This window comes from Antechinus flavipes, chromosome 4, assembly GCF_016432865.1.
Source record: "Antechinus flavipes isolate AdamAnt ecotype Samford, QLD, Australia chromosome 4, AdamAnt_v2, whole genome shotgun sequence".
Classification (NCBI taxonomy): Eukaryota; Metazoa; Chordata; class Mammalia; order Dasyuromorphia; family Dasyuridae; genus Antechinus; species Antechinus flavipes.
The window spans coordinates 399,985,427-400,010,819 of record NC_067401.1 but is presented as its reverse complement, the minus strand read 5'-3'; the positions used below and the strand labels follow the sequence as shown (position 1 = coordinate 400,010,819).

General features: G+C 31.2%; 1 protein-coding gene across 1 annotated transcript; it reads left to right on the top strand.

Annotated features, from left to right (window-relative positions):
- Positions 1-4,326: 4,326 nt before the first annotated feature.
- RGS18 (regulator of G protein signaling 18) lies at positions 4,327-24,558 on the top strand. The gene is made up of 5 exons (XM_051998757.1): positions 4,327-4,592; positions 5,152-5,256; positions 6,370-6,431; positions 19,217-19,383; positions 22,918-24,558. The coding sequence occupies exons 1-5, from the start codon at positions 4,474-4,476 to the stop codon at positions 23,173-23,175; spliced, it is 711 nt and encodes a 236-aa protein (XP_051854717.1). The 5' UTR covers positions 4,327-4,473; the 3' UTR covers positions 23,176-24,558.
- The last annotated feature ends 835 nt before the right edge of the window (positions 24,559-25,393 follow it).

Here is a 25,393-nt window from a genome sequence, read left to right as displayed (position 1 = left end):
TGGTAGCCTGGGAAAGGCCACTCTCAGAGAAACGATTTTAAATGATGAAAAAAATAAATCAGTTATATTGAAACAAAGACATAATTTTCCCCATACAATTTCTGAGTCCTACTAAAATCTAGCCATCAATTCCAGATCATCTGACCTGATGATGATTGATAGAACAGTGACCTGGTGAGTTATGCAATGTAGGAATTGTCTAGCTAGTGTACAGATTTCTACGTTGCAAAAACATGGGCAACTAAAAAATAAAAGAAAGAACAGAAAACTAGTAAAGACAAGAATTGAGATGTAAATGAGTTAAGGCATTAGAAAGGCAATTGTTATCTCCTGAAACAAAAATAAAGAAATAGAAAGAAGTACAAAGTTGTTATTGTCTCACTACCACTGATCAAGCAATAAGTGTTTAACTAAATTCTTGCTATGTGTGAAAACTTTGGATTACATGCTGGAGATGCAAAGACAGAACATGAAACCATCTCTCAAGAAACTTCTTGTTGTTAAATCATTTTAGTTATATCTGATCCTTTGGGACCTCTTTTTTGGGATAAAAACATTGGACAAATTTGGCCTTTCCTCCTCCAGTGGATACATTTTGTTAAGTAATCAGAGATTAAGAACTTGCCCAGGGCTCTAAATCACTCTTGATTAGAGAAATGCAAATTAAACAACTAAAATACCACCTCATATCTCTCAAATTGGCTAAAATAATAGAAAAAGATAATGATAAACGTTGGAGGGGATGTAAGAAAACTGAGACACTAATGCATTGGTTTTTTGTTTTTGTTTTTGTTTTTGTTTTTTTATTATTATAGCTTTTTATTTACAAGTTATATGCATGGGTAATTCTTCAGCATTGACAATTGCCAAACTTTTTGTTCCAATTTTTCCCCTCCTTCCCCCCACCCCCTCCCCCAATTGGCAGATTGACCAATACATGTTAAGTATGTTAAAGTGTAAATTAAATACAATATAAGTATACATGTCCTAACAGTTATTTTGCTGTACAAAAAGTCGGACTTTGAAATAGTGTACAATTATCCTGTGAAGGAAATCAAAACTGCAGGCAGGCAAAAATGTAGGGATTGGGAATTCAATGTAATGGTTCTTAGTCTTCTCCTAGAGTTCTTTTGCTGGGTGGAGCTGGTTCAATTCATTACTGCTCCATTGGAACTGATTGGTTCATCTCATTGTTGAAGAGGGCCACGTCCATCAGAATTGAACTAATGCATTGTTAGTGGAGTTGTGAAATGATCCAACCATTCTGGAGAGCAATTTGGGACTGAAAGGATCCAACCATTCTGGAGAGCAATTTGGGACTATGTCCAAAGGACTATAAAACTGCACATCCTTTCATCAGCAGTGCCATTGATTGCTAGGTCTATATCACAAGGAACTCATAAAGGAGGGAAAAGCACCAACATGTACAAAAATATTTGTAGCAGCTCCTTTGTGGTAGCAAAGAATTGGAAAAGGAATGAATGCCCATCAATAGGGGAATGGCTGAACAAGTTGTGGTATATGAAGGTAATGGAATATTACTGTTCTATTAAAAAATGATGAACAAGCTGATTTTAGAAAGTCCTGGAAAGATTTACATGAACTGGGCTGAGCAAAACAAGCAGAATCAGGACTAAATTGTACACAGTAACAGCAAAAATGTGAGATGATCAACTATGAAACGCTTGGCTCTTCTCAGTGGCTCAGGGATCCAAAGCAAGCCCAAGAGACTTTGGACAGAAAATGAATCTGCACCCAGAAAAAGAATTAAGGAGAATGAATATAAATCATCACATGCTTTGTTCACTTCTTTTTTTTCCTGTTTTTTTTTTTTTTAATCTCTCCCATTTTTTTTTTCCTTTTGCTCTGATTTTTCTCTTGCAAACAATTCATAAAACAAATGTATATTAAAAAATAAATAAACTAAAAAAATAATTTTCCCAGGAAAACACAGCTAAGAAGTACCTGAAGCTGGATTTGAATTCAGTTATTCTTGATTCCAGAGCCTAATATTCTCTCCTCTGAGCTACTGGCTGCTTCCAAAAGAGCTTATAAGACATGTTTAAATATCCATAAAAACTCCACATATCATATTTGTCCTTAACTGTTCAAACTCTACTTTGATTTGATAAAATTTTTAAAAATCATTTAAAAGCTAAATAACTTATCAAACAAAAAAAGGAAAATAAGAACGTTCAATTAAATTGTGGAAGTATATAATTTTTTTGGATTAAATAGACTTTGTGTATTTTTTGCATTGCAAAAGAAAATATGTTAATTTTTTAAATTAATTAAGACATTATTATATGTCCAAATGCACAGCAAAGATATACATATTATATATATATATATATACATATATATATATATATATATATATATATATATATATATATATATATATATATCTGCAACAGAACAGTAAATATTGCCGCTAGGTGCCAGAATGGAACCTTCCTAGAAAAGTGTGTAATAGATTTAGAAGAAATTTTTTAAAAAGAAGAAGGAAAAAAAAAAAAGGAATTCTATTTGGTGAGATGGATAGAAGGGTATAGTTTTTGCCACTGAATATTTTGTCAACTTTCTTCACAAATTATGTTAATAAATTAATTAGAAAATATTACTGCTAATGAACCCATGAATACTCCTTTTTTTGATAAATAATGTTTGTTTCCTCTATTGCAAACACAGCATTTTGCAAGAACACTCACTTTTCTTTAGACAAAGAACAGGAAATGCATAAATGTTATCACGATGACTCTTCCATAAAAACCTTTTAACCTCATAGATTTTTGATTTGGGGAGCAGTAGGGTTGGGGGAAAAAGTCATCTTCAAGCTTTAGCTATAATTGTTTAGTTAATGACTTCCTGTGTGCAACTGGGAAAGACTTTTGTGAATCAGATCTAATTTATTCCTAAAAAGGGAGCAATATCTTTCAGGGATCTTCAGTTCTGATCACGAATGAAATACTAAAGCTACAGTTTTATCTCCTAGTCTTCATTCAGGGACATAGATGGGGTGCTGTTGGAGGGTTGTAAAAGCTTTGCCAAGATTAAAGGTTGACTGACTAAACAAAACAAACCTGTGAAACATACAGAGAAGATCTTGTTCTGAATCCTTCTCTTTCATTAATGGTTGTTTGTTTTGGCACTCCTTTTTCTTGTGTTCATGGCAGAGGCTACAAAAAAAAAAAATGTTCTTGAGTCCATTTTAGTGCCCTACTCTATTTCAGCTGGGAAAATGACAGATACAGAACAGGACTTTACCAAGTCCCAATCTTTTCTCTTATCTATATAGTTTGGATCTTTTAGCTCACATGACTTCATGCCCCCCCCCCCCCCCAAAAAAACAAAACACAAAAAAACCCTAAAAAACAGAACAATAGCAACAACAGCCCAATAGCACACCAGGAAATATACAAATTTATAATTTATTTTCATACGATTGTGTCTTTATCTTCAGCATTAGTCGTTATTTTTTCAATTATACACAAGTCATATTTTAATTAATTTTCATCAAATTGATATAAACTAGGAAATTTCACAAAGGATCATTTTCTGATGTCTTTTTAAATATTGAGGTTTTCCTTGGATATTCATGACATACAACAAGATTTTTTTTAATTGTATAAGGTTTAACCAACTAACTATGCTTAAATTTTATTAAAATATCTGGAGAGGAGCTTCTTGGGAAGAAAAATCAATTGCCCCCAAACGCCTATTTAAATCAGTTTATAGTATCAGGTTCTATTTCTAAGAGCACCAGCTTTATTGAGAAATATGACTTTGGTCAGTATTTTTTCTCTTGCAGTTTCAATTTCCCCACCTGGCAATTGAGGAGTCAGATAAGATATTTCCTGAGATTCCTTTTAGAACTATTATATAATTTGCTACTTTTAAATTTTTCATCTTTTTTTCAATATTCAAATTAAAAATAATATATGATACTTCAATATCCCAAGATTTCAAGTTTGGCACTTTGTAAGCATAGTACATGTATGTGTTTAAGAACAGAAAAAATATTAAAAATCTAAAATTTATCTTTTACCACTTAATTCAAGATTGTGCTATAAATTCATACTTGAAAAATTAACAGTATTATATGAAAAAAATTAGTTCCTGTCGGAAATGACTATGTCAGTTTGGGCTCAAAGGCTCATATTGATTGTGAAAATACCAAGCAGAAGTTACTCTGTGGTAACTGTACTCTTTTATCTTAGTGGCCAATAACCACTTTGTAAATGCGTAATATCATTTCCTTAAACAACCCAGAGCAAAATTGGATTTCAATTTCTTAGTGCTTCATGTTTAAAGGAGAAGTACTGAGTACTGTCTCTTACTTTTGCTTCTTTTTAGAACATTGGAGGGTAAAAAAGTTTTATGATCTCCATGTGTAACAATGAAGGATTCGGATGCTTCAAGCAAACTGTTTCAGGATCGAAATAAGAAGTCTTTTAACTTTGTAGAAATAAAATGGAAAAACCATTGGTTTTCTTTTCTCAACTAAGTATGTCAGACTCAAAGGAAAAAAATTTCTACAAGGTGATTCATGCAATAGGGAAAGAAGCATTAAACAAAGACATAAAAAACAGGTAAAGTATGTTTTTGGATAACTAGTAAATAGGAATTTAGAATATGTTGAAATATTATTCCTTGAAATGTAAAGCTAATTATACTAATTATGGTATTGAGGTAGAAAATAGTATGAAAATATGCCTATGTGAAGGAAATACTAATAATTTTCTTAAAATATGGGAAAATTAAGTGGCACATGAAGTGCTCCAGAAGAAAACTTTACATGATCCCATAAAATTTACAGTATAAACACTAATAGGGGATAGGGTCATAGTCTCCTCTCTTAATTATTTATCAAGTGAAAAGATGTTATTCTTCCTTGTCAAGTGGATTTTACTACTTGTTATTTTTATTATTATCATTGTTTTATAGTTTATTTCCCTTAATTTTGTCAAGAATGCAAACGAGCATGGTCTTCAGTGTTTAAAATTATATCACCTGAGAAATACTTATCTTTATATATGGATTAAAAATATCATAAATGGAGGAGTAAATGATCCTTATGTGTATCATTAAATAGAAAATGAAGTTTTACAATTATTATTCATTTTCAAAGCAGTTTATATTCTATTACAGAAATAAAGAAAAGAGAAATAGACTAAGCCTTCTCCTGCAGAAACCTGAATTTCATGAAAATGTCAACCTTGGTGGTAGTTCTGAAAATCTGGCCAAAGGGACAAGGTGAGTATGTTTCTTTTTAAATCTATTCTAAAGGTGATTTTGAACTTAAATTGATATTCAATATACATTATTTTTTTAAGATTTAAAATTAAGTATTTATGATTTTTTTTTTAATTTTGCAAATTGAACAATTTTTTGGGAGGAAGAAGAATAAGGTGGAAAAGGATCATTTCAAAAAGCAATAAATATATTTTTTAAGTGCAACCAAAAAAGTAAAATGAAAGAAAATAAAGGGTTTTTTTGGAAATATTACATATATTTTTAAAAGTTGACATGTAAATCTTTAAAAGTACATTGTAATTTGAATTTTGACCTTTGTAAGATAACTAAAAAATATATCTTCTATCTTCATGTGCTTGAACATTTTGGTTTTGGTTTGTAGCCTTAGGTAGTTATGACATATAGTTATGACATATATATATATCTTGCTAACTTTAAATTTTACTAAAACTTTTATGAAAATATGGAGACTTTTCCTGAAGAGAACTTACTATTCTTTAGTTTTTAAAGTAAAACTAAAAAAGAAGTGTGTTATTTCATAAAATTATAACCACTATACTATTATCGTGTTTATTAGATAAAAATAATGCACCTAACTCTCTAATACCTCATAATCTTTTGATATATTTTAGTAAGAAATTCAAAATATTTAAATAATATTAAATTTAAAATAAGAAAAGAAAGATATCTGTAATAATTTGTCATTCTTTTGAGAGTATACTAGACAAGCTTCCTCCTTACGTAATTATAAAAAAAAAATCAAACTTATAAAGAATCAATATAATGGGGGAACCACTTCGAATGAGTTAGAATACTACCCAACTTGCCATAGCAAAAATATTGCTTAATTGCTCTTTAAAGATTCAAGTAATGAAACAACTTTTGAAAAAAAATTATATAATTTTTTTTATTTAAAAGATTGCATTATTTTGCCAAAAAAAAGCATCAAAAGAAATTAAGACAAAATTTTTGAAGACTCCAGTGGAAAGAGAGCTTCTATTACAAAGTAATCACACACCTTCTGAAACAAGAGAGGGCCCTCTAGCAAACAGCATGTCAGGAGAATTTGACTACTAATGCATTTCATCAAAAAGTATTTCATTTCTTGAACAGTGTCTCCCCTGAAGAAGCAGTGAAATGGGGTGAATCCTTTGATAAACTGCTTTCCCATAAAGGTTAGTAATATATTTCCTAAGTAAAAACTATTAGTCCATAATGGAAAATGATGCAAAGTATGTGTGTAATTAAACAGATATAGCAGTTATTTAAATTAAGTTTGATGAGTCATTTAGAGCACTATGAGTTTTTAATCTACTGTAATAATAAAAAAGAATACTATTGAGTGTTGAAATGAAGTATTGATTTATTACTTTTAAGGTGTTCTCTTCCATTTGAAAGTGTATTATGTTGATAACAATATTGATGTCATCCCTTCTCTACCAATATGAAAAAAGGTAATAATAATTAAAAACTGTTCTGCCTTGAAAAATGAGGCAATTCCCTTTGTGAAATAGATTTCCAAAATGATAATGCAGGAAATTTCTAAAACTGCACCAGGATTTTAGTGAGTAATCTTAATCATATAAGATCATATAATGAAATTAATTGGAGTTTGTGAAACTGTGTTAATAAAAATAAAGCAAGGGTTTTCAAAATCTGCAGTGTATTAACTATTCTCACACTTCAATCCTCATTTAAAAAGGTAAAATGATTTAAAGTTCAATTTAGAAGAAATAGAGATTATTACCTAAGGATGGAACCTGAAAGATAGGAGTTTTAAAATGATGAGCAAGGAAATGCTGGCTGATGGTAAATTGGGGTGGGGATGATATAAATATAGGAAAGTCTATATAATAACAAGAAAAGAGGGAAGTACTGAAAATGTTAAAAATATTTAGAAAGGGAACAAGTTAACAAGATTAATCTTTGTTTTCAAGCTATTCTAAGTCAGCAGTTTGAAAATAAAATATTGATGATTTGCAATCCCTTTTTACATAGGTCACTAAATCTGATCATTTCTTTGAGTAGAAAGAGTTAGAGGATAAAAAATGACTATCAGCAGTTTATATACATGTAGCACTTACAGGTTTCCTATAGCTATGAATTTATATCAATATCTGTACATATATCTATTTGTCATCTATCTATTTACCAATAGTACTTGCCTTATAACAACCCTAGGAAGTAAACTATATATATATATTCCTAATATAATCCTATTTCCTCCTTTTTTATACGTCTACTCTTTATTTTATAGGCAAAGAAACTGAGATCTAGAAATTTTAAGGGACTCAAGTAGTTGTGGTTAGTAAATGAGTCAAGATTCAGACTCACACTATTTATCTTTACAAAATTTTACAAAATACCACCACTAGAATCAGTAATAGCAAAAAACCATGGAATTAGAACTGGAAGAGACATCAGGGAAGATCTAGTCCAAGTCTATCATTTTGTAAATTCTAACTTTCCCAAGTTCACACAGCCAGTAAATGCCTTGGGTAGGCTTGGAATCTGAATCTTCCTAACTATATCCAAAGCTTTTTTCAAATGATCCTATTGTATTTAAATGTCATGGGACATGAAAATATCAAAAACAAATTACAAATAAGTATCATTCAGAAGACAGCAGAAAGCTTGTCTGAGTCATTTCAAAATGATTTAAAGGAGAAATGAGAGCAAAAGTTGTAATGAGGAAACTTTATGACTAAAAAAAAATCAGTTGCTCACATTAGGAGACCAAGGTTGGTGAACAGTCCAAGAATTGTACTGAAATAAAAATTAAATATCAAAAGAACAAATCATTTAAACATCACCAGCACATTGGGTAGATAAACAGAAAGACATAGGTAAGAATCATACTGAATGGTCAACAAATATTTATTGAATATTCACTATATGACAAGCATTTTGCTAAACACTGGGGATGCAAACAAAGAATAAAAAATCTATGTTTGCGAGAAGTTCACAATCTAGTGAAGAGACGACATACAAATAACTATGTACATACAAAATATACACAGGATAAAATACAGGTAATTTCAAAAGGAGGTCACTAGCACTGAGCATGCAAGACTTGAGATCTACATTGTTATAATATTCAAACTGCTGAAGTTATCAATTTATTTGAGTATTTTTTGGCTGACAGAAAAATTTAGATCCAATATACAAAGGTCTACGTAATGTAAAATAGTATTTTTTGTTATAATTAGTTTTAATTTATTCTCCTACAAAACTTATTTTTAAAAGCAAACTGAAAATCACTTCCTTTCCCTTCCTCTTTTTGGCAAAGAAGCTAATGATCAGGAACTGAAATGGGATCATGCAAAATTGGAATTTTAATGTACCTTCAATATGTAACCTAAATATTTCATTTTGTTTATAATGTCAGCACCTCAGAAATTCTGCAATATGTTTTTCCTGGTGCCATTTCTGTCTGAGAAAAAGCTAGTACCTTCCTTCTAAGATTATCTGTGTTGTTTATATATACATATATACATGCATATATGTATATATATATATAATAGATATATTTGTGTTGGCATGTTGTTTTCCCCCCACTGGAATATGAACCCTTTGAGATCATGTTTTTGCCTTTGTTTCACAGTTTTTAAGATATTGGCTGGCACATAGCAAGTGCTTAAAAAACTCTTGTTAAATGATTGACTAAATATAGAGCTAGTAGAAAATATAGGTTCAAATTCTAGTAGAAAATATAGATTCATATTCCACCTTTGACATCATTAGCTTGTGAACCTGAAAAAAAAAACCCACAACAATTTGACCTCTATATAATTAGGCAACTCCATGGAACATATGGTATAGGCCAGAAATGGATTTGAATGTAGGTCACGTTTAAAATGTTCATTGATAAAGGAAGTTGAGACATCAGGAGCCCTTTCATCCCCCAAGGTGAAAACATGCTCATTTCTAAGAGTCCTAGCTCTGAAATTAGGCAACCTGGTCTTAAATTTTCTTTCTATCACTTTCTGCCTTTATAAACTCAGACAAATTTAACAGTCAATAGGCATTTATTAAGTATGCTCTGACCAGTTGCAGTTCAATCATTTTTCAGTCATGTCTGATTCTTAGTGACCATATTTGGAGTTTTCTTGGCAAAGATACCAAAGTAATTTGCCATTTCTTTCTGTAGTCCCATCTTATAGGTGGAAAAACTAAGGCAAATAGGGTTAAATAATTTATTCAGAGTCACACAGTGTCTGAGGCCATTTGTGAACTCAATATCAAATGTTCCTAACTCCAGCTCCAGCACTGTATATAGTTTACCCACCATCTACCATGAATTTATCAGGCACCATGTGGAACACTGAGAAGACAAAGGCAAAATCAACGATTACATCCTGTAACTAATAATGTGTAGTGTTTGTGAGTGTATTTTGTGTGTAGCATATAAATAGTTAGGGATCTTTCAACTACAAATAGAACAGGTGAAGGTAATCTAGAAGAAGCTATTAGGAGAAGAGGGAAGATAGGGAAGATTTCCTTCAGAAGGTGAGATTTAAACTGCTTCATAAAAGAACACTAGGAAAACAAAGAGGCAGAAATGATGAGGGAAATCATTCCCAAAATGAGAGACAGGTTGTGCAAAGTCCTGGATATGGAACTTAGAACATTTTCAAAGAAATAGAAGTAAATCTGTGTCGCTGGATCATAGAAGGCACAGAGAGGAATATATAGGGGAGCAAGAAGGGTAAGAAGGACCCAAATTATGGAGGATGAAAATGTCTAATAGAGGAATTTTTATTTCATCATGGTGCTCATTGAGCAAAAAGAAGACAAGATCAAACATAAGCTTTAGAAAAAAAATTCCACAGGAAGCTCAGTAAGGATGGATTGAAGTAGGGAGAGATTTGAGGTAATTAAACTTGAGCTGTTGGAAAGCAATTGTAATAATCCAGGCCAGAAGTGAACCTGAATTAAGACTGTAGTTATATGAAAGGAATTTTAAAATGCTATAAAAGTAGAAATAATCAGAACTGGCAATGAATGGGGAAAGAGTAAGTAGTTATTGATGATTCCAAGATTGTTGACCTATTGGCTAAATGACTATGAAGGGGGTAGTACCCTTAACAGTGAAAGCAACTATATAAGAAATGTTTATAAATGACGAACAAAAGCAGCTACACCCAAAGAAAGAACACTGGGAAACGAATGTAAACTATCTGCATTTTTGTTTATCTTCCCTGGTTATTTATACCTTCTGAATCCAATTCTCCCTATGCAACAAGAGAACTGTTCAGTTCTGCAAACATACATTGTATCTAGGATATACTGCAACATATCCAACATATAAAGGACTGCTTGCCATCTAGGGGAGGGGGTGGAGGGAGGGAGGAAAAAAAATCGGAACAGAAACGAGTGCAAGGGATAATGTTGTAAAAAAAAATTACCCTGGCATGGATTCTGTCAATATAAAGTAATTATTAAATAAAAATTAAAAAAAAAAGAAAATGACTTTGGGAGGGTGGATCTAAGTTATATATGAGTCAAAGATATCAATAAAAATCTATTTAAAATAAACAATTTTAAGTTAAAAAAAAAAGAAATGTTTATTATTGATTGAGAAATTCTGAAAAACAAAGGGTATATGAGAATGTGGCTGGGGGGCAGAGAGGGAAGGAAAATGAATTATGTTTTAATACACGTTGATTTTGAGATTTCCATGCAATATCCAGTTCTGGATATTCAAAAGGCAGCTAGAAATGCATTTAATCTTAGTAGACCTCAGTTTTCTTATTTGCAAAATGAAGTATATGAACATATACAAGATTTTTAATGAAGTTCCCGTCTTGCTTAGTGATCCCATTATCCTTTGAAACCAGTTTTTCTTCCAAAGAAATCTTTGAGGTAGACAATCCACGTATTATTATTAGCTTCATTGTAGATATAAATGAAAGTAAATTTAGGCTTTATTCCATCTTGAACTGAGTTATTGTCATTTCCATATTATAGAATTTATAGAGATTGTGTTTTATGAGGAAACCACTTAAGAACCTTGTTAGAGCCATCAGAGTAGGACTTTAGCTGTGTTACATACATTTGCATTATGTGAAGGTGAAAGTAATCTAAAAAAGTTATTCTAGAGGCAGCTAGGTCATACAGGGGATAGAGCACCAACCTTGAATTCAGGAGGACCTGAGTTCAAATGTGGTCTAGGATACTTAATATTTCCTAGCTGTATGACCCTGGACAAGTCATTTAACCCCAGTTGCCTCAGGGGAAAAAAAAAAAACTATTCTAATGAAGTGTCAAACATTACTCACAACATTCTAGAGTATAGACTGAACCAGATTAAAATATAATTGAGAAATATTTAACAAAATAAATAAAAATAGAATAGAATATAAATAATGTTAATATGTGGTCTTCTAGGATTTTTATGTATGCTTTCTATCTGAATTTGACCTACAGACCTAAGGCATTTTATTGACTTGCTGAAAGAATAATAACTCATAATTATGTAGCACTTTATGAAGAAAATTAAATTTTACAAAGATTTCAATTAAGTTGTACAATTAATAGTATCCTTCCCCCACTCCATATCCTTTTCTTTGCAAATGAAGAAATAACTTCGGGAAATTTAAGTGATTTCTCTAAAGTTACAAATAATAATAATAGTTTAATAAAATACCATTAAGTGAGAAAACCAAGATTTTAAGCTCAGTGTTCTTGTTCAGTTCCCTTTCATTGTAGAAGATTCCCTTTTCTTTTTCCTTCTATTTCCTCTCTTGAATTGTATATAAGCTACAGCTGATTTTTCTACCAATGTAGAAAGAACATGAGCAGAATGTGTAAGCTGTTCTTACATAAGAATGGAAAATGAAAACAAAAATCACTTGATATGTTGGAAATTATCACCCATCTTTCTTTAAAACTGGTATTGCTTAGGAAAGGAAGCTCATGTTCCTCTCTTACAGAAGATGAATGTTTCTTAAACTTTTAACCTTCTGCCTTTTATACATTGCATTTCCTCATTTCTAGTTTCCTATTTTCTCTAAGATATAGAACTTCAATGTTCCAGGAAAACAATGATCTTGAATTGGCCTTTTTCATGGTAAACAATATACTGCACATCTATCTGTGAGATTAAAAATTAAAGTTTAGGTTGGTGAAACCATAAATGGTGTACACAAAGGGATTGTTGGGTCAGAAGGAGCTGTTCTACTTCATGGCAGGGCCAAAAGTCTTGATTCAAATTTTAGAATAAACAACACTGTAATCTAGTGATTAGTGACCGGACTGAGCTACACCAAAGTCTCCTGACTCTCTTGTTTCCTTGGCATCAGAAATTGAAACAACAGATGCCCAAATTTCAATTTAGGAACATAAAATTGTATGTATTTTATGTTTGTATGACACATTGAGCTTTTCCCAAGATGAAAACTAGTTTTGGGTTATGGCAAGCTCTTCTGGCAGCTGCATTAATTTTTGCAGACCTCCAAAGTACCATTTAGTTACTGCCTCAGGGTAATGAGGATTCCATCATAGTACAAAACTCAATGCACCAGCCAACTTTGCCTAACACAACTTGGGGCAGTGGGGAGTAGATATCTTGGGAAGGGGAGGTGACTTATATACCTAAAGGACCTTACTCAGCTGAGTTTATTTTTTAAAAAGTCCAATATGACTACAATCTGAAATAACAGAATTCTCTTTAAGCGGCCAATTTTATTGTTAAAAGATTATTCAAGTGACACTTTTAAAATTCATATGATTTGTTGTATTTATATAATGCCTCAAAAAATGATTCAATTCAATTAGTACAGACTGACCATTTATATAAAAAATTATATAATTTATATAAAATATAAAATCTAGACCATTAGTCTAGATATTAGGGACTAGTGAAGCTTGACATATAGGGTAGAGAAACAGAAGTCAAAAAGACATGAGTTCTATTTAATGTTACTTCTAATACATGCTGATTGTGTGAGCCTAGGTCAAGTTATTTGATTATTAACATGCTCAAACTATTCTGTATGATGAATCACTGCACAGTAGCTGTGGATCTGAATTTAGTACAGGGATTTTCCTTACTGGCACCAATGAAATTATACTTTGGCATTCCCTCCCTCACCCACACTATTGCATTAATAATACTTGTATTGTCTCATCCATCAAAGTTGTTTCAATTGAGAGCATATTTTTTTATTGATAATCTGCCTAAGAGACAGTTTTTAATCTTTATTTGCTTCCTATAAATAAAATTTGAAGATCTTTCTATAATTACAAGTAGTCCCTCCTAACTGTTATTTCTCTCTAGAGTAAAAGAATATTTTCTGAAAGCCATAATAGCGTAGAGACCATTTATATGGCAGTGTTTTCCATGTATTATAATTGGATGCTGTCCTATTGACAAAGTGAGTTAGTTTCATTTAGTAGTGATGAACAGATCCCTTTGGCTTTTATTTGTTAGTTCATTTGGTGAAAAATTTACCTTTCTTAAGAGCTGGTTAATAATTGTGTTATATGAATAAGCTAACTTAAAATCATAGTTTCATCCTTCCTAAAAATATATTGCAGCCTTCTCCAATGTATTAACCCTGCACAACAGGAGATAGTCTCACAGTTTCCTATTTTCATATTAGACCTAAGCTGGGGATAAGGTATACTCAAATCCACTGCAGAGATCAGCATGGTAATTTAAAAGTGTGAATTTCACTTCTGGATGGATTTTAACAGCTACAGAGAGGGACAAGGACAATTCTTTAGTAGTTCTCTGAGAAAAGTTCCGTAAGACTTTCCCATCTTACTGGTTAAGGACATTTGTCCCCTTGAATTGCAATTTTAAAAAATCAAAATCAGAGATCAGACTCACTTGAAAATAATTTTGTGTCTTGCTTTGAATTCTTATCTGTCTAACTGAAAAGTTATTATCCTTTGATCTCAGAGCTTAATACTCACTAGGAAATACATATATATATATATAGACATATATATGCATATATATGGATACACCTATATATTGATATATGTGTATATACTTACATTTTACATACATATACATAAATATATATGTAGAAATATATACAGGTATATAAAATACTAAATAAATATTACTTTGAGAAATAATCATCAAAAACAGGAGAGAAAATTAAAAGGCAGAAATGGGTCCAAAAAGGGAATGCTCTTCATTCAACTCGAATATAAATGACCACTTATTTATAAAGTGCTTAGTAATATTTAGAAGGAAGCTCTATTTCAGTGAGCAGCTAGGTTTTGTTTAATGCATTTACCATATTCCAGAGTATTCTAGATATAAAGTAGTTCTAAACAGCAATGTCCCATAAAAATCTCTATTAAATATTTCTAAATAACAGGTTGATGGCTATACAAGTGCTTGATCTGAAATTAAATTTTGCCTATGCATAGTGTTCTCTGTGCATAATGTACACTTGATTAATTTTTGTTGAATGGGCTTATTAAAAGTTTTCAAGAACTTTCACCATTTTGCTCATGCTTTTCTGAATGTCCTATAATTTAAAAGTCCCCAAAAATAATCTTTTGAAGAACAGAATACTAAGGATACTGTCTGATTTAGTTTTGAGGATAGTGAAAATATCATTTTCTTTATTTTGGACATGTTTGCTATTTTAGAACAGGGTGGGGACCATCAGGCTCTGGGTCTTATATATAATGATTGTAAAATCATTAGCATAATAACCCACAGAAGATGATGAGCCAAAAGCTCACTACTTTAGTTCTATAAACTGATAATTTTCTATGGTCTTTGTGTGCTGTAACAACTATCCAAAGCATGCCCTTGGCAGATAAAAAGATAAAAAATAAAAGATAAAAAAAACCCACAGAACCTATTTCACTGGTCTGTGAATTCACTCTATGGTCATGAATAGTAGTTCCTCAATACCTCATCTTATGAATTTCTTGCTCATATTCTTCCAAATGGTTTGTAGGATCCTTATCTGAAGGGCTTGGGGGAGTTTTCTAAATGCCATTACTTCTCATTGTCATTTTGTCCAGTCATATGACAATATTGTCTCCTATTGAGTTTATATTTGAATTAGCTTTGTTTGCTACCCATTATTTATTGCATCATAGTTTTATATTTTGTTTCTTATACAGCCTTTTATAATGCTTATGACAAATTACTGTGTATCATATAAATAATATATACATTTATATATGTATCTTTATGCTATACATGCATCTTACATACATATACATGCGCATATATATGCACATATTCACATAAGTTATACATGCAGACATCCATATCCATATACATATCAACTAGCTAAGTGACACAATATATAGAATGGGACACCTGAAGTCAGACACTTAAATATGACCTTAAATACTAGTTGTGTGACCTGGGGCTTATCACTTCTCCAATTGCTTTAGTTTTCTTACCTTTAAAAGGGAGATCATAATAATACCTACTTCACAGAGATGTTGTGAGGATTAAATGAAATAATTATTTGTAAAATATTTAGCAAAGTGCTGGGCAAGTAGTAGGTGCTACATAAATGCTAGCTATTACTATGATGCACAAATGTATATGAATATAAACTATTGATAAGGAAGGTTCCTCTGCAGTTAAGGTCTTTGTATATCTAGGAAGAAGAAATCAGAATAAATGAAGTTTTCATGAAAAAAAAAAAAAGAATGTTTACTAGATGGCTGGTAAAGATCTAGTCTCAGAAATGAATTTAACTGATTTCTTGGTTCTCTCAGTTTGGTTGTGACTATCACTTTCAATTCAGTGATGTAACAAAATCATATGGCTTAATTCTCTGATTTACTCCAGAGTTCAACAACAACAGCAACAACAACAAAACAACTATTTTTGCAACCAAAGATACAAGAAAGAAAAATCTTTTAAAGAGACCTTCAAACCAGTAGTTAAAAGATGTGTAGTTTATTTGTTAACTAAAGTCAGCAGGTAAGGCCCCAGATTCACCTAAAGTTTTGAAAGGATTACTGAAACCCAGTTGACAATAGTAAAGTAAAAGTAAAGTAGACTTGGAATTTAAAGTTCATCCAGTAAATGGAAGTTGATGAAAGGAATTCTAGCGCAGAAAAAATAAAAATAAAAATATGCTTTCAAATTGCATTTTCTCCTTTTGTCACTGTTAGTAAGATAGGGCTAAGGATAGGACCTATGTTTTCACTAGTAAAAAGAATTTCTAAGAGAGGAAATTCTACCTGTAGAGCCATGGCAGATTAAATGATTTGTAAAGGTGACACAGTCATTATAAAGCAGGTGAAAATCAACAAGACACATCTGGAATTCTTGTACTATCATAATGGTTTAAAACCACAAGAAGAGAGACTAACTATGACAAATGTCTTTAGGTCTTGAGTTTTATGGCTTTATGGTGAGTTGGGAAAACTTCAATTCATAACGTACCTAAAATAACAATTGAGAGATCACATTCTCTTTAAAAAAAAAAAAAAAACAGTACTCAACACCAGAATCCAATAATAAAAACTGAACATAAAATAATAGATTTATAGCTATAAGAGCCCTTAGAGGCCATAAAATTCAGGCCCATGACTTTCACAGAATTGCACGATTAATTATTAAATGTCAGAGTTGGGATTTGTAAGGTTTCCTTTACTCTAAGTCCAGCACACTATCTTGTGTTCAACATAAAATAGACAAAGGAAGTATTGAATCAAATGCTAATCACTTTTTTTTGGTTACTTATTGATAATTTTGTTTTTGTTATGGTTGCTTGTTTGTTTTGCTTCTAAATTCTTGTTGAGTGGTTCAGAAACTAAATAATTTGGGTAAATTTTTTTTCTCTAGCCCAAGGAACTGAGTAGCTTACTACTTAGTCCCATAAGGTTAATCTAATTTTCCATAATGAGAAAGAAGTTTCATCTAAAATATTCAGTATAGCTAATTATGGGAGCAGAAACTACAAATATGCAAAGCTCAGATAAGGGAATACAGATTTTTTTTTCATACAAACATAATCAGGAGATAGCACTGAAGGACTTCCTTCTGATATCTGAATGTGAGTGCAATTATATATTATGAACTTAGGATGCCTTCTTCCAAATCACTGGTAAAATGCTGAAGATAATAGAGCCAAAGACATAGTTCTGCAGCAAAAAAAGTAACTATGTACATACAACTAATCATAATCTCATCTAGTCCTTAGTAATTCACCTTTCAAGGATTATATTGATCAAAAATCATTTATTAATCATCTACTATATCCTCCATGGAACTACACTATTTGGTATAAAAAGAGAAATTCAAATCCTTAACCTCAAAAAGTTAGCTTTTTATTGAGAAATATATAAATAAGAATATAAAATATTTTTAATTTTCAATTAAATAGAAACATGTTATTAATATATGAACATTTACATATATAAAAGTTAGAAAAATACAATTGAATACATTTTATTGAGCTTGTTCAAGTATATGTGTGTATATATATGTATATATGTGTATATACATATATATATATATATATTGAATTTAATGTGATAGTAAAACACTTTGTTCCCTTTTCTAAATTTCCTTTCACTTTTTCATTGTATTTTAAAATATTTAATGTTGCTTTTTTTCCCTCTTCTGGCTCTTTTTGTCCTTCTCCTCTTCCTCCTTTTTTTCTCTTCCTCCTTCTCTGCCTCCTTTGCTTCCTCTTTTTCTTTCTTTTAGTCTTTTCTCTTCCTCTTCCTTCTTGTTACTATCAGTGTGAGAAATCTCTACTCTTCCTTCCCCTCAAAGCCATCTCATAAAGAAGTATAGTCAAAAACAAACAAACAAACAAAAAAAAAAAACCAATACAACAAAAATGTTGTATTGGTACTATCTGAAAATATATAATTAATGGTGCACCTAGATCACCTCATGTCTTCATCCACTTTTCCAAAGTCATTATTGGACATATTCTCTTTCAAAGTTCTTAAAGCTTTTAAAGTTCTTTTCCTTTATATTTACATAAAATGAATTCAAAATAAATATTAAATATTTTTGGAAAGAAGAGTACTAGAAGCTAGAAGAATAAAAAATAATATACTATAGAAAATTACTCTAGTTGAGTTTTGAAGGAAATGAAGGGTATCTGAGAAACCAGGACTGAGTTTATTCTAAATATGGAGGAGGGGAAGTAGCCACTTCAAGTTACAGAGTTGTGAAAGAGAATTTTGTGGCTATCAAACAACAAGGTTAGTTTTGCTGAACTATGGAATGAATGAAGAAAAATACTACACAATAAAATTGGAAAAGTAGAGTCAGATTGGGGAGGCTTTTTACTGTTTTAAAAGTAATGTGACAACTTGTATATGTATGGATAAAATTAAGGTTTACAAAACACTTTCATTTTATCCTCACAACATCTTTGGGAAAGAAGTGTTATTCTTTTGTTTATTTTACATAGAAGTAAGTTGTATAATGTACCAAAGGCCACCTAGTAAGTGTGTAGGGCTGGATGTGAATTCATATTTGATTTTAAAAGTGTTTAAAAATGAATCTTCAAGGTAGTCATATTAAGGAGAGGAAGTATTACTATCCTCATTCTATTATGAATCAACTGGAGCTCTGGGAGTTTGTTAACTTGCCCAAAGAAATTATTGAAGCAAAATATGAGAAGGCATTCTTAAAAACTGTATTTCTTTCCCCATTGCTTAGGATAATCAATTTTTTATTGTTTTCTGAAGAAAATTTTTTTTCACATAATGTATCTTAAAGAACTGCTACTGAGAAGAATAAGAGACTACATTTAAATTCAGCAGGCTTACTTTTTATTTAATTTATCAAAGAATTGTTGGATTTGCTCTAGTGTGAAAAAATCACAGTTGTTTTGAATACACCATTCCTGATCACAATGGGCTGGAGAAAATATTTATCTTACCAATATTTGTGGTCATTCTCTAATGTCGAATAGTATAACCCTTGTGGTTTTAATCTTTCAAAGATATATCCTTCATCTTTTTTTATTTCTTTTTTCTCTATTGGTAGATGGATTCGATGCTTTTACCAGGTTCCTTAAAACTGAATTCAGTGAAGAAAACATTGAATTTTGGGCAGCCTGTGAGGATTTCAAGAAAAGTCAAGAACCTCATCAACTGTTCCATAAAGCACAAGCAATATATGAAAAATTCATACAAAATGATGCTCCACAGGAGGTATAGTAAAAAAGAGAAACAGAAAAGAATTGAAAGAGGGACAAAGGTGATAAAAATCTGAAAGAACTGAATAAAAATTGCATCAGAGAAAAAAATAAAGACTAGGGCCATCATACACAACACTCAAAAGTTCAGAATTATGCTAGATAAATAGTGGTTATACGTTAATATTTTCAGGAAGTACTTTGGAAATATATACATACTAAATATACTATATGTCCTTATCCAAATATATATATATATATATGCATATATATGTATATATATACATAAACACACATTCGTTATGTGTGAATATATAAGAGAAAAATGGCAGAGTCCACTCTTGAGGGAAAAGAAGACCCAGGCTCAACTTTTTCCTCATGAATATAATCTACATGTCTATAAATACTTAAACATTCTGTGCCATGTAAACTCTCTTAGATATTGATCTATTTAAGTATAAAGAGTTTCTTCAACTCTGAATTTCTTAAACTCATTAAAATAAAACTACTATTTAAATATATGATAATATGCCATAGATATATATTTATGTGAAGAGGTCGAATACATGTATATGCATTGCATATATACATCTTCCTTTATAACTAGAGTTTAAACTAACCTGAAACTCATATACATATATACATATGGGATAGATGACTATGTTAATTTGGTGAGAAGAATGGGTGAAGGTGATCCCTGTTGAACTCTTTAATGCTTTTTACTATGAATATGGTCAGTGCAGGGAGGGTGGCAATTATAATAATAGCTGGCGTTATATCTACTTAAGGGTTTAAAAGCAACTTAAGTTGGATGGATGGATCAACATCTACATCAATCTAAAAATTGAGCTAGATGGATATAGCTATAGAGAGAGAGATAAAACAGATAATAGATTGGACAGATAGTTTAGACAGGATACATAAAACTTGAGAATTTATTCTACATTTTCCCATTCTTAGTTTTAAAATTTCCCACCAAAACTTTCAGAGTCAAGGTTCTCCCAGTGATAATTATAGACAAATATGTACTGATATTCTTTCAGGATATAGGACCTACTGATTTTTTTGATCCTGCTTAGCTGTATATTGATAATTAATGAAGTCCTAGACATTAAGAATTTGGCTTTCCACCCAATATAGAAATGTCTTCTAGAAGAGCTAGCATAGGGAATGACATAGGTCTTATTTATTTTTATGGATGGATCTATTGTGTATGTAATATTATAAAATGGCATATAATGTTCTATATATATTTCAAACCATACCTGTCAGAGATTAGAAGTTTAGGGTGGAAAATAGTGATGAAGGAAAAGGCCAAAGCTTTTTAGTATAGTTGTGTCTGTTCTCCCCACACAAGGCATACTTAAGCTTACCAGGTGAAGTGGTAGATTAAACACTGAACCTGAAGTTAGGAAGATCTAAGTTCAAATCTGCCCTTAAATTATACTGTGTGATCTTGGTCAAGTGATTTAATTTGTCTGTCTTTTTTCTTCATATGTAAAGGGGAGAGAAATGATAATAACATTTATATTTCAAAGTTGTGAGGATCAAATGAAATATATATATATACACATATATATTTGTAAGTTGCTTTTAAACCCTTAAGTAGATATAACGCCAGCTATTATTATAATTGCCACCCTCCCTGCACTGACCATATTCATAGTAAAAAGCATTAAAGAGTTCAACAGGGATCACCTTCATCCATTCTTCTCACCAAATTAACATAGTCATCTATCCCATATTTTTAGCATAGGAGAAAATAAAATGGAGGACCAAGATCCAAATGCTTCATATTCTCTGTTATAGAGAAATTTATAAGAACCTTTACTTTGGAGTGGGGGAAAGAAAACTTTTGATCCTGACTTTCATAAAGAAAAGAGATTTTTTTGTTCTTTGTCATTGGTACTTTTTTCCCACTATCCCCTTTAAAAATATAGGTAAGCTAGAAAACATTTATTATTTGTCATAATTTCATATGAATGGTAAATTCAGAGAGTTTTAAAAGTTGTATTTTAAAAGTATAAATAAATATATTTAAAATAAATATAAGGGCAATATGTAAAATGTAATATATAATAAAAGAGGATTATAAACAGCTGGGGATAATCAGGAAAAGTGTCATAAAAGAAGTGGCTTATGAGTGGAACCTGGAAGGAAACTAGAAATTTCAAGTGTTGAAGAAGTGAGATAGGAATTCATTCCCAATTTTGGAGAGTGTACAAAAGCAGAAACTTAAGAGATATGTCATTTTTTGAAGAATGGCAAGAAAGCTACATGGCCTGGACTTATAGTGTACAGTATAATGAATCTGGGAAAAATATATATTGGACTAACATTGTGAAAGTTTTAAGTCACCTAAAAGAAGAATGTGTATTTGATACAAGAGGTAGTTGTGAACCACTAGAACTTATTGAGCAAGGAAGTGAAAATTAGATCTATGCTTTAGAAATATACAATGTCAGCTATATAGAGAATAAGTTGGAAAATGAGGCAAGGAGATGAGTTACTTGAAAATATAGCTGAGAAGTGATGATGAATTAAACTAGTACTGGTTGAGTGATCAGACAGAGGACAACTCTGAGAGATGTGGGACAAGGAAGCATCAATAAGACTTAGAGACTGGGTAAGTAGGCAGAGAAAGAGTGAAGAATTAAGGATGCCTTGGAGGTTAGAAGTTGGATAGCTGCAAGGATGAATGTGACATCTAAAGGAATAGGAAAGTTTAGAAGAGTGGTGGATTTGAGGGAAAAATAGTACTATTCTGTGGGCATGTTGAGCTTGAAATAGATAAGAGGTATACAGTATCAGTTAAAATGCATTCTGATTACATGTGAAACTGATAATTTGGAAATGCTCTATTGTCTCATGTTTGCTCACATACATGATTGTCCTTTCTATCATAAGATCTTAATTTAAAGACAATTAGGATGAATGTAAAAGTAGTCTGGAAAGATACAGTTGAGATCAGAAAACCCTAACAGGATAAGTGTATTTATATTTTCTTTCACCTGGTGGGACTATTTGGCCACTATACCTCACAGAAAGATAGGTAGCTGAAACATGTCATATCCTCTGTGTCACTAGTTGTCTTTTCTTAGAAACTGATGGTTATATTTCCTTAGTTCAAGTTCATTATCAGGGTTTCCTCTTAAAGGTCAGCTCCATAACCACAGGAAAGCAAAAAGTTGGATAAAATGCTCTTTTACTCACTAAAGCAAAAATGCCTTTGCTTTAGAATTGAGGGTTAGATTTATTTTTTTTCCTGTTGAACAATTTAATTTGTAGGTAAATTAATAAAGATTTAGGCTGGGTGAGTTAGGTTATAACTATGAAAGATGAACTTCTATTGAGAAAAGGCTATGCTGGTATGTAAGGTTTTACAGGTCCCAATTTTATGATAGGAATATGTAGAACAAAAGAGATACCTAAAGAAAGAAGAAAGAGAGAAACCACCCTTGCTTTTTGTTGTTGTTTGTTGGTGGTGTTGTTTTTATATAATTGATCTATGGGAGTTCTATTTTATACTAATTTCTTCTCTTTGATGCAGGTTAACCTTGACTTCCACACAAAAGAAACAATTTTTAAGAGCATCTCCCAACCCACCATCCACAGTTTTGATGCTGCTCAAAGTAGAGTTTATCGACTTATGGAGCAAGACAGTTATACACGCTTTCTGAGATCAGACATCTACTTGGACTTAATAAATGGAAGACCCTTGAGAACAACAAACCTTCGAAGGAGATCACGCTCCTTTACCTTCAATGAATTCCCAGCTGAAAAATCAGATATTGCTATTTGGCTATAAAAAAAATCTTAATTTTACTCATGTATCAAGGCAAGTTATTAAAATTGACTCTTATACTATTAACTATTAATATTAATAAATTTAATAAAAAGTAATTAGTCATATGGATGAATTCAAAAGCATAATTTGGAATACTTTTCAGAGCAAAGGGATATAATATAGTATTTTGTTCATAAATATATAATTTAAAAATCCTTCCTTTTAATATATAACTTTCAAAAAACAATTATTCTTGATATATATGTGAAGTATGATAATTATACATTTAGTAAGACTAAGAGGACAAGATTTGCAAAAAAAAATTAACAATGGTTTGTAAAATGTATATTTATTCATATATATGCATATATTCCACATTTTTATATCAAATGTTTAAAAATGATAATGTTTGGCGAAGCAAGTGGAAATGGGAGAGAGTCTTTGTGTAAATAAGACCTGCGTTTAGTTCCTGTCTGAATAAGGGTAGGGAAAGGGAATAGAGGCTGGACCTGTGATTTCACCGATGAAAAGAATTCTGGGATGCATAAATTGCTTTTAAATTGCATGTTTGGTTATTCTTTGCAACTTATAATCTTAGAGCTGGCCTATGAGTAGCATTTTTTAAAACTATATAATAATTATAATCTATATTTCCTTAAATAAAGCATAAAGATGTTTTATTTAGAAATATTTAATTTTCAATGTGCCTTGTATTATGCCATATAATTAGCTTTCACAGCTTCATGTATTTTAAATGCAAAGAAAAATTAAGGAATTTATGCTATAATTTTTTCACCTTTATTTCTTTTTCAACTTTAACTTATTACATGCTAGAACTAATTACTGTTCATGCACTATCAATTACACACACACATATATGTGTGTGCATGTGTATAGTTATTGTTATTACAAATATAGAACATACTGAGTTTTTCCATCACTGATTGAATAGTAAGTCAACTCTCTTAGACTCTTTTGAAAAGTTGTACTATTTATCTTTTTGCCTTTCCAAGATCTTTTTGAAAAGACAAGTTTTACGATTTTACTTTTCTCTTTTACTGATCTTTCCATTTGTAAGCCTTAGTTACTGTTCTTTATTCACCTGGTAGAAACTTGATGATGGCCATTTATACCCTCATCTATATGCAATGGATCAAGATGAATAATGTTTCCCAAATCTTAGTCATATTATGTGACAAAAGCCTTCAAATTCTACCAACCTCTTCACTCTTCATCAATAAACACTGAGTCACCAAAGTGTACTTGGCAACATACTAGATATGTTGGAGTTTTTGTTAAATCTACCTTTGCTTTAATGAACTTGTTGGGATGGGGAGGGGAAACAGATACTAAAATGAGCAAATGTACAGATTAAATAAAAGTCTAGACGATTAATTCAAAATATATGGATGTCCTAGACACAACATTTTCTGATGACAACATTTTTTTTCTTTATAAGTCCAGTGCCTACAATAGGTGTTTAGTCATGTTGAAGTAAATCAAATAATATAAACCATGATCTCAAAATGACACCTTTTTGAAACAAAAAAATGTATATCTATATATGAGTGCATACATTTATATATGTAAATATAGACAAAAATTTAACATGCGTTTTTGCTATGATCAGATTTTCTATGAATTTAAATGTATTTCTATTATGTTCCATAATATCTGAGTGAAGGGAGTGATTAACAATAGTCAAGTAGGTGAAACAATGGGTCCAGAGTTAAGAAGAGCTAAAGTCAACTCTGTAATCAAAGATTAGTTGTATGATTCTGAGCAAGTCACCTAACCGATTTTTGCCTCATTTTCCTGAAGTATACAAAAAGTATCATAAAGAACCTATTTTCTAGAGTAAAGAGAACAAAACAGATATTTCTTTAAGATTTTAGCATAATGCCAGGCACAGAATAGGTGTTTAATATATATTTATTCCTTTCCCTCTTCTCTAAGTCCTAAAGAACTGTGTGTCTCTGATTAATATTATAGTTGTAGAAAGAAGGTGGTCCACTTGAGAATAGTTTTGCATAGGACATGTGCCATAGATATTACTCACTAAGAAGATGAAATGCAAGTAGTCATCCACGAAGCTGGCTTGATATTTTTAAAGGAAAAAAAAAGAGGAAATTGAGAAATGGAGATGATCTGCTGTGAGAGGGAAAGTTGATTGCTTCTTACCCAAGAGTAAGAGTTTTCCCTGAACTGTGCCCTGGGAGTTTCTCCTATCTATTCACTA